The sequence below is a fragment of the Echinops telfairi genome, unplaced genomic scaffold (genome assembly GCF_000313985.2).
Source record: "Echinops telfairi isolate 266 unplaced genomic scaffold, ASM31398v2 ScPeMD7_443;HRSCAF=831, whole genome shotgun sequence".
In the NCBI taxonomy this organism is placed as follows: Eukaryota; Metazoa; Chordata; class Mammalia; order Afrosoricida; family Tenrecidae; genus Echinops; species Echinops telfairi.
Genome location: NW_022104341.1, coordinates 36190176 through 36200981, shown reverse-complemented (window position 1 = coordinate 36200981; position 10806 = coordinate 36190176). Strand labels below are relative to the sequence as shown.

At 40.2% G+C, this 10806-nt stretch overlaps 1 protein-coding gene and 1 long non-coding RNA gene across 2 annotated transcripts in view; one reads left to right on the top strand and one right to left on the bottom strand.

Moving 5' to 3' along the window:
* Positions 1–3609, top strand: part of RPF1 (ribosome production factor 1 homolog) — a 22742-nt gene extending 19133 nt beyond the window's left edge. The window contains exon 9 of the mRNA XM_004699292.2: positions 1234–3609. Within this exon, the coding sequence (XP_004699349.1) occupies positions 1234–1275 (42 nt within the window). The 3' untranslated portion in view covers positions 1276–3609. The remainder of the gene's footprint in view (positions 1–1233) is intronic.
* LOC123521870 lies at positions 2146–10656 on the bottom strand. Its single transcript, XR_006680204.1, has 3 exons — positions 10564–10656; positions 5328–5472; positions 2146–2366 (listed from the first exon to the last, which is right to left on the bottom strand). It is a non-coding gene; the product is annotated as an uncharacterized LOC123521870 (long non-coding RNA).
* Between the last annotated feature and the right edge of the window lie 150 nt (positions 10657–10806).

The following is a 10806-nucleotide window of genomic DNA, read 5'->3' as shown; positions in this document are numbered from 1 at the left end:
TGATCACACAGGCTGATATGTTCTTCCATGTGGGCTTTGTTGCTACAGATTGAACTATTGGCAGCACTGGGGAGAGCCACACACTTGAGTGGTTTGGTCAGTCACCATTGTTGAATGGATGCTGCCATTTGAAGCCCTGTTTTAATGTTAACTTGTCCTTACTTTGAAACAAATCAACCCCTATTTCTTTTTTTTGAGGAACACAAAGTATATTACAAAGTATATCTGATTCACAGGGCTCGGGTCCGTACGTTAGCTTCTGGTTGAGACCTGGCAAGTTCCCCAGGAGGTACTATTCAGTGGCCATTTTTGCCACTGTGATGTAATTATTTAAGAACAGTTTTCAATGGAGATTCTTCGTCGAAAATATACATTTATATATTTTTAAAATCATTTTATTAGGGGCTCATACAACTCTTATCACAATCCATACACACATCAATTGTGTAAAGCATATTTGTACATTCATTGCCCCAACCCCTATTTCTAACAAAGTTCTTTATCACAGTCACCACCTTTGCTTGAGAAGACTTAGAACTTTTCTTAGACTAAATTAAAGCTAGCCATATGCACCTGTTCAACTGAGCCACAAATTCTGAAGACATACTATGGAATAGATGTCATTCATAACCCTGTACTTTGGAACTTCACACTCCCCACCCCACCAAACAAATCAACTGGAGAGAACCAATCGCTGATGGTCTAGTGATTAACCTTGGGTAGTACAGACCTAGTAGTTGAGAGTAGCTGTTTAAATTCAGACAACCCACCTTAGAAGGCATTATTTCAAGTGGTTACAATCTTAAGCTATGGAATTCTTTGCACCCATGGGGTTGCCATCAGTCAGAGTTAACTGGATGGCACATTTGAGGTAGCCTAAAGCTTGCCAACAGCGTCAACTGGGAACCTGTTAGGAATGTAAATTCTTGGGACCAAGATCCTAAAGAATTAGCAGTTGGGGGTTGGTCTGGGAGGAAGTAACAAATGGTTTGAGTACTATAGCTTTAATGGTAGAAATTTTGTAGAAGTTTGAGGATCGTGATTATAAATAAAGTGTCAGTACTTTATTTAGAACATTTCTCCACCCAATAAGCAGTATTTTTACTGTAAAAGTTATGTACACACATATGGACGTTACTTCCAACACCTATTATGTATAGCATGTAGTGCTATAGATTTAGAATTTCACTATTTTTTATAACCCACGTTGATGTTTTTTTCTCCAATTTTCAGCCCCGGGAAATGGATACAAGTAGAAGAAAATTTCATTTATAAAATTCTGAAATAGCAGCATTGGAAAAATACTGGGTTTTGCTAAACAGGACTATCATGAACTTGGTAAATTCTGACAGAAGAGCTTTTTCAAAATTGCACTGATTTATCTTTTCATGTCTAAAATTACAAAGTGCCATGAACTACCAGTTTATGTAGCATATGCAAATAGAAATGATTTTGGATGAAGGTTTAAGTTGCAGTTTAGGTTTCCTAAAATGTATTATTATTTTGCGGTAATCGTGAATAAGTTGGAGTGCAATTTACTTTCCTATTTGCATTTTTATGGGGCATGTGGGATGGACAAAATGCTTGCTAGATCTCATGTAACCCACTGGTTCTATGGCAGACATATTTTGGAACCCTTGCTTGGTAGTTTTGATTTGGCATTTGAATGATTTGGCGGGGGCCAGGATTCTTAAATGTTTTAATGGCAGTGAGTTTCTGGTAAACCTTTCACAGCAGTCCTGGTGGCACAGTGGGCTCAGCTGGTCTTATCTTACAGTAGTCCTTCTAGGCACCATTTCCCATTCTAAATGTCCTGTACTACGGCACTCTGAGAAGCACTGAGCTGCGGAAGGTCAAAGGTACCAGGCCACCAGCCGCTCAGAGATGTAGCAATCTGCTTCTGTAATAATTACAGCTTTGCCCTTTAGGGATGCTAAGAGTTGGCACTGATTATATAACAATGGGTAAACACATAGACATCCTACAATTCTTAGCAGTGTTGCAAATGTTGCATAGCTTAAGGTCGCCTGATAAGAGTTGGGGGAACACTCAGAACCTAACCCCTTTTTAATGGGAAATTGTCATTTATCTTAGGTGACCAAGGCAGATTAATGCAAATGTATAAAACACCAGTAACTCAAAACATTTGTATTAAGTTTATTTTATTATATGCAGATGCCAGTGTATATAAAACAACCCTTGTGAAATAGAAATTCATGAAAATTCAGAGAGGTAGATGTTAAGGACTGACAAAAGTAGAAGTTTGTATAGTATGGCACATGTAACTGTGAAGACAAGCTTTTGTACAAGTTCAAATTTAGCTCTCCTTGAATATTCACTGGTTCATGAGAAGTGGCTTAGGAAACCTAAAATGGAAGGAAAAATGAATTAGAAAATTGAATAATTTATATTTGTAATGGATGGTTAATTACATATTTATCAATTTGTTATAAATTGCTCATGTATCTTGTTTTTCTAAATAGCTGTACATGCTATATTACTTTTGTGGTATTTATTTTGAATGTCAATTTATAAAAGTACTTTCTATTAAAAACTGGGTCCATTTCCATCAGTATTTTTAAAAAAGAAACAAAACAGGTGAACGCACTGTGTTATCATAGGATCTCTAGGAAAAAATTATCAACACATAAAGTGCTTACCTCATACACTAAGCAATCAAATGTAATTTAACTGTCATACCCACTCTTGACATATGCATCACTTGTTTTATAAACAAACTTGCCATGATCACTGTCAGATTAGAATACACTTGACTACAGTTTAAAAGGACTATTAAGTTTGATTTATTTTAAGTGTCTTAAGAAAAATCTGAGCATCCTGAGAATAGTTAAAAAAGAGAGACCCCTTTTGAAATATCTAATAAAAGATTCCATTAAAACCTTAATTTCCAAGATAAACCTATACATTGAAACCAAGTAGGAATACTGACTGCAATAAACAGCAAAAAAAACCAAACAAACCCCAAACCATACACAGATTAAATGGAATTCAATAGAGAAGTGGATAATTGTCACAAGTCATAATTACCTCTAGGGCATATAGTATATAAATATAAAATATCACTATACAGCAATTAAAATAATCTACATGGTATATATATATGCGTGTTTTTATACAATACTCAATAGTCACACCTTTAAAAAAAATCACAAAATGCAATCAACATGCAGTAAAAATCAAAAATAGCATAGGCATATCAACTTCAAGATAAGTTATCTCTGGGGAAAGTAAAAAAGTAGCTTCAATCAGTTACGCTTGTTTTTAAAAGGTAACAGGGCAAAATATGTAATTCAAGATAGTGGGCATAGGACTCTTCTTTGTACTTAATTGAAAGTTTGAAATTATTTCCTAACAAAAAGGTGTTCGCGCAACATGAGCAGAATTAGTACTAGAGTAAGCATCGGAAATGCTTACTTAGCCTCATTTAAGATAAATGAATTAGTGCACATTACAATGAGACAGGCAGAGAATTGTATTAAGTCTAATTTTGCTGCCAAAGATTCAACAAAAGGTTGTTCATCAGAGTGGGGAAAAGGAAAGGGTAATCTTTGCAGTGCTTTTGAAGTGCTATTAAAAACTTTAACGTACTGTATGACTCATTTTCTTCTGAAAACCCTAATACTAGGAGAGGTAAAGTCCAAAAAAAGTCAAGTATCAAAGTGTTCATTTCCAGGTAACCTCAAATTTAGTGGAAACATATAATGGCATATGATTAAACTAGTGCAACCATTCAAAATAATGAAATATAGAACTAAGTTTTTAAACAGAATGGAAAATTGCATGCAATATCAATCTGTTTTGAAAATAAAAATTTTCCACTAAGAGGAAGTAATCTCAATAGTGGGTATGTATAGATGTAATGAACCATTGGGATTTCTATTTTTCTTTTAGTTCTAGTTGCTAAATTGACCTGGGGTTTCTTTCCTTCTAATTATAAAAACCATAGAACTTTTTCAAAATTATGAGTAAACACTCAAATTTATTTATGTACATCAGCACATACTACTTGTGATGTAGGCCAAGGACCAAAATCTGCACTATAACCTGGGCACATGTTACAAATGCAGATTCTAGGGCCTCACTCCAAACCTACAGATGAACACTGCATTTTAACAAGGTGACCCATTCAACTTTTATGAGGCATTGCACATAACCTGATATTCTTTCCATACTGCTTCAAATCATTTTCCACTGCCCAAAAGACTTCAATCCCTTATTATACAGCTGGAATTTGTATCCATTATTTTACTTTTGAAATTTAGATTCTTATCCAAGGCATATTCATACCCTTAAATCATTCTAAACTCCTATGAAATGAAAACATCCCAAGCTCAACAGTATTTTATTCCAAATAAAAAGAAATCTCCTTATAAAGTGAATAACCCACAAATGTTCCCCAAACAGCCACGAAGAATGAAATGAATACTGTCGAAAGTAAAGAAATATTAAAGTTATTTAAAATTACTTCCTTGTGGAGAACCCACTCCTGCTTTTTCCAAAGCCTTTGTCATCTTAACCTATCACTGTATTTACTGGAAGCATGGTACATTATACACAGAGTCCCTATACACTCCCAAGTCTACAAAGCTTAATCAGGGAGGGGCATAATATGTAACATGTTATTTTAGGAGTTAACTTCCTAGACTTTGAGGAGTCAAAATGTTACTAAAGAGTATGTGCCATATCCTTGAGGTTTTTTTTTAAGCATTAGTTTAAGGTTGCTTCTCGTAGGTCAACACAAGTGAATATATGCTAAGGACTTTGTTAGTACCTTGCATTGTAAATTATACCCCACTCAAAATGCCCATACCATACGCCTTATTAAACTACTTCATCTTGCATTTACCCCTAGTTAAAATGACCTACAGGTGGGCCCTAATAAACAGTAACATAGGAATTAATCCAAATCAAATAATATAATAAAACCTGGGAAAGCTGTAACTGGTGTAAGGTGGAAAGCTGTTAAAGCAAGAAAAACTATTATTTTCCACTAAAATATCAATAAAGTGGAAAGACTACCCCGTCAAAGCAGAAAACCAGGCAGTGTCGGAGTTCGAACGCTTGGAGTTCGCTGTAGTTATGTAATCCTCTAAACCTCTGGTGTAAAATGGGAATTGTTAGTCTTCAAGACTACTAAAACACGTTTCTCCTATCTTCATTTTCCTTCCAAAAGACTAGAAATTTACAGTGCCAAACAAAAGTAATTGGCATCCTTTGTCGTCTTTATAAAGTGTTGCAAAGGACTGCCTAGTTACTCCTATTTTGTGAGGTTTTTTTACCGGTTTTGTAATGTGCAGAAAACTTACCTTTGAAAGATTCATCTTACTACAAAAATGAACAGACTTTCTGGGGTCTAAAGGGATTTGTACTCGAAGATACTCCAGTCAGCAGGGGGTCATGTTGAGCATTCTGCAGACAAAACTGTTTCAAATCTGCAGCTGCCTGGGAAACCTACACACAATAAAGGAAAGTAGGTGGTGAGAATGTTGAAGGTTTTCTGAAATCCTTCCAAAAATATGCGACGATGATAGTCTGTATACTTAGTAAAGGTCAATGAGCATATGCTGAGCCTTTATACTCGGACACCAGTGCCTGCCTGCCCCTTGCTCACTGCTAGTCAGATGCCCCTCACACATCTGAAGATTTGGCAGACCTCCCCTTTCCCTACAACTGCGGAGCCCATGGGGGTTGAGGTTCGTGTTTGGATAGTGCTAGCCCTGGGCAAACTCAGTACCATAGAGACAGTTCCCATTCAGCAAAATAAGGACAGCGTGCAAGTGCCGTATGCGTTTCTGAGAGTGTAACTCCTTATTGATAAGATAGCCTCATCTTTCTGCTGGGGAGTAGCTGGTGGTTTTGAACATCAGCTTACTTTGTGGCTAGCCGCCCAAAAAGGCACCACTAGGCCCCCCCAGCCCTGGGCAAGGAACCTGCTAATCCCCTATCACCCCAACTCTGTGGCCCTCTTCCCTTCTCTATTATCCTGTGGGCCCCACCCTCCTTGGCCCTTTACAGTCCCTTGCCCAGCCTGTCTGTAACCTTGTGTAAAGAAAAGTTAAGGGCACACAAGAGCTTCTGGCTACTGATGGTGGCCATCATGGGGCCTATACTATCTGAGGCGTCACCTCAATTTTTTCAAACTTACCATAAGTATGAAAGATCTGATAACAAAAGTGAGGGGTATCCCTACTCCTCACTTACCTTTGATCTCTTTTTCTGACCTTTTGCATTTACAGCAATAATAAAACATCTATTTTGCACATTACCCAACTTAGGGTTCCTTCTACATTTAGCTCCCTGCCTGCAGAGCCAGCATGTCTGTCAAGCCCATAGCTGAAGCAACCAGCTCTCCCCCACCAAAGGCCTCCGCCTGGTCCCATACTCACCACTGGAGCCACTGTTAGAGCTCTTCGTGTGAATAGGGCATTTCAAGTAGATTTTTTGAGAGCCATTCCAACAAGGGCCCATAATAGCCAGAGGGGCCTTTACATATCGGCATAGGGGAGGTTATGCTACTATTACCTTTAGCACCCTAAGGAGACTAAGTTCTGCAGTGAGAAGAGTTACAGGGCTAATTCAGGGCCTGTGGGGGAGAGGGAAGCTACAAATACTGGCCCCCCTCCTCCATGGCTCAGACTGCTGAGCTCCTCTTGAGAGCCGCTGTTAGTCTCCAGGTTCTCCGCCTTGGATTCCAAGCCCTTCAGGACCACTAGCACGTTGCTCATTTCCAAGAGGCCCTCCAGGATGGTAGCAGGTGGTTGGGACTTCAAAGGGGGCATGGGCAGCAACACCCAGCAACCATTCTGACCATTTGCCTGAGGCCCAGATCTTTCAACTTTTTAGTCAGCTGCTAGGTCCGTGTGAGTGCCAGTGCCCCTGACAGCATGTCCTTGGGTCCAGAGCCAGAGCACAGTGGTGCGGGGAACAGGAGTTCCCAAAGTCGGGCTCCAAGGGTGCCACATGCTCCTCTTTGCAGAATGCCAATTTTGCCTAACGACCAATCTTTGGAACCTAACAATGTTGGTAAGTGAGGAGTGGATGTATTTTGTTAAGGTGATACAGATGTAAAAACTGCAAAGCTGCCAAAATTCCTTAAGTCTTGCTCAGGTGGCATTCCATACATAATCAAAGGAGTTTTCCAAAAAAAAAAAAAAAAAAAAAAAAAATGCAAAATTCCATTATCTTTTCACTCTATTTTTACATGAACCCTTTGAAGCCCTCATAGTTACTGAAATTGTTACACCATATTTAAGAGAAATAGGTAGCTCCTTAAAGGCTGGAATGCTATTTTCTATCAGTCCTTCAGTTATATAAGCAGACAGATAAAACTTTTCATTTCCTTTTTTTTAATTAAAAAAAATCATTTTATTGGGGGCTCTACATCATACATCAATTGTATCAAATACATTTGTTGCCCTCATCATTCTCAAAATATTTGCTTTCTACTTAGCCCTTGGTATCAGCTCATTTTCCCCCTCCCCTCCCGCTCTCCACCTCCCTCATGAACCCTTGATAATTTATAAATAATTATTTTGTCATCTTATATTGTCCGATGGCTCCACTCACTTTCCTGTTGTCCATCCCCCAGGGAGGAGGTTATATGCAGATCCTTATAATTGGTTCCCCCTTTGTACCCCACCTTCCCTCCACCCTCTGGTATCGCCACTCTCTCCACTGGTCCTGAAAGGACAATCTGTCCTGGATTCCCTGTGTATTTAATTTCTTAATATTAAACAGTTAGGGTTCCATAAGATCAAATGGATGAACTGAATGGTTCAGATGTACAAAATGACTAAATGATGTCCCTTGCCCAAAGGCATCCCAATACTCAAGTCTTTGAGGTTAAGGAAGATGGAAAAACAAAATATTTCATTTTCTTTCTAAAAGTTAATTACAACCAAAGAGGATGAGGGCAGATGTTGATTCTAACTGGGTATTTGTAAAGAGGTTAATGTCACGATGTCCTCTGTAATAAGAAGTCCTACAGATTGCAGCTATACTTCATAGTTGTACATCAGTATTTATTAGCTCTATTAAGGAGTACTTTCGCAAATGGTTAGCTCAGATGCTAACTGAAAGGTCTGGTTTGAACCTACCTACTGCTCTGCTGGAAAATAATATGGCAGTCAGCTTTTATAAAGATGCATCCTGGGAAACCCCCATGGGGTAGTTTCTACTCCCCCCTACACGGTCACTATGCACAGAATTGACTCAAAAGCAATGAGTTTGAGGTTTTTTAGGCTAAATGGGAAATGGGTCATAGCAGTTTTCACCATGTTACAGTGCTCGGCTGCATTCACATCAACCAGCCATTAAGTAGAGTAAAATATGTTTGTTTTTCTAACAAAAAGTGAACATATGCCCAAATCTAATTCTCTTCCTTTCACAATCTTCTCAATACGTAAGAAAAACAGATCCCAGATGTTATGAAACTGTCTAAAGAACAAGGCAGACGAAGAATTAGACAGGGATTGGATGGCCACCGAAGGGAAGGTCTGAGGAGGTGACATTTCAGCTGAGGTCCCAATGACAAGAGAATCAGCTAAGTTTCTCCATCAGAAACAGCTTTCCACGCAAGGAGGGGAGCTGAGACAGGCTTTAAAGTCAGAACAAGCTCCTAGCCTCCAAGGCAATGCAGTAATTATCTAACAAATATGGTAGCACCTCAAGAGGTTGAGGCCCTATAACTTGGCATAATTCAGTGTCCTTCTTAAGTATCCTAGTGTTAGAAAGTTTATCAAGCACTTGAAATAGAATTCCTGCCAACTATTCAAACAAAAGTTTAAACAAAGTAAACTTGCATTCGTTTCAAATGTATCACAAAAAGGTATCAAGTAGAGCCAGTCATAGAAAAAAAACAAAAAACAATCTCAACTGCTACCAAGTTGATTCCCACTCAAAGTGACCCTACAGGGTAGGGTAGAACTGCCCCTGTGAGTTTCTGAGGCTTTAATCCTTTGGGGGAGTAAAAAGCTCACCTATTTCCTGAGGAGCAGACTGGTGGTTTCAAACCGCTGACTTTGTGGGTAGCAGCCAGCATGTAACTACCATGGCTCTATCTACTAGGAAGTAGATTCACATTAAATATGACATTAGACCTACCCAGTTAGTGATGTTAACTAAAGAAGCGCTCCTTTGAAGTAGCAACAGGAGTTGCCCTTCCCTCATTGCTACTGCCCTCCCATCAGGCAGGATGTGAACCACAAAATCAAATCACTTGTCCTGGCTTTAGTGATTTTCTGGCTAGAAGCCTCCTAAAAAGCAGTCTACATGGCAGGCATTAGGTTATGGAGTCTTACTGAGCAACTAGAGTGTTTATGGTAAACCCCTTCAGCGGCATCTCTGTGTTCTTCAGACTAAGGTTGCATCTCTGTGTTCTTCAGACTAAGGTGAAGATCCCTATGTAGGCATACTGCTTTCAGCTACCATCGGTTTAGTAGCCCCCTCCTCCCCTCCTGTTTTTGTTTTTCAGGACCTACTCCAATGGCTTAGATTTAAGAAATGGTCAAACCTTCGAAAACCATGCTAAAACTTGTCAAGAGTTTCCACTAAAATGAGTGACCAAAAAGCCTGCACCATCAGAAGCAGACCTGCAAGGCCCAGAAAACTAAAGCGTTCTCACAGGTGTCACTGCATGGGATTTCACATTTCGGTGTCGAATGCAGCCAGGACCAGCCATAAACCGCTGGGATGAGTGCATTTCAAATAGCACTGTACTTTAAGAAAACACACACACAATTCAAGCTCGCTGTCATCCAGTCAATTCCAACTCAGGGTGGCCCTATATTGGGCAGAGTTGGAATTGCCCCCATGGGTTTCCAAGACGAATTCTTTATGGGAGTAAAAAGTCACCGCTTTCTCCTGAGTTTGAATTGCCAACCTTGCTGGCGGCTCATCTGCAGTCCGCCTGAAGGGCACTTACAGGGACCAGGAGGGGGAAAGTCCCAAACCGAGGCTGAGAGGAATTTCCCTTCTCGCTTGAGGTTGAGTAAGTTAAGTCCCTGGCATTTCTATGCTGAGAGCCGGTACATGGAAGATCGTGTTACTTCACAAAACATTTTAGACTAAGGAAAAATAAAGAGTCTGATAAGTAGAACATCATCCTTGTGAACTGGTTCTTTCAGCAGGTACACGACTAGTTCTATGTTTCTTTTTTCTAACAAATGTCTAACACGCTCACCTCCTGCACTAGAAAGAAGCCAGTCCACTTGGGCTTTTAAAAACCTGGAAATACTTACAAAAGCAAACTGACGTCACGCTATCACACCAACACACACCAAAATGGCTTTTGCCCCTAAAGTAAATACCCCGAGTACCAAGCCAAGGCTAGCCGGCCGCCAAAATAAACAAAAGCAACCAGTGCCACCCTAATCGGTTTCCTGGTAGAGGCCATGGCCATAGCCCAGGGTCAGATCGGTATAAAGCGTGCCCAACTGATTCGTACCAGATGGTAACCTTGGGCAAAACTGGCGTCCGTGAAGTCAAGCAAGAATTTAGTTTCCAGTCTGTGTTCGGTAGACAAGAAATACGGTAAGGACCTACCATTTTAAACGAGTGGGTTTGTGAAAAATCTGGCCTGCAAAGAAAACTGCTGTGAATCGAAAATCGCCACGTCCGGTGAGCAGAAACGTGACCGGCGAGGAGCGGGAAGGGAAGGGTGCGGACGCGCGACAGCGAGGAGGAGGAGGGCGGCCAGGCCGCTCAGGGAAGTGCCGAGGCGGAAGAGCGGGTTCGCCAGCACCAACGCGCGCGGCCACGTCTCAAGCTGGTGGCTCCCACCTCGCC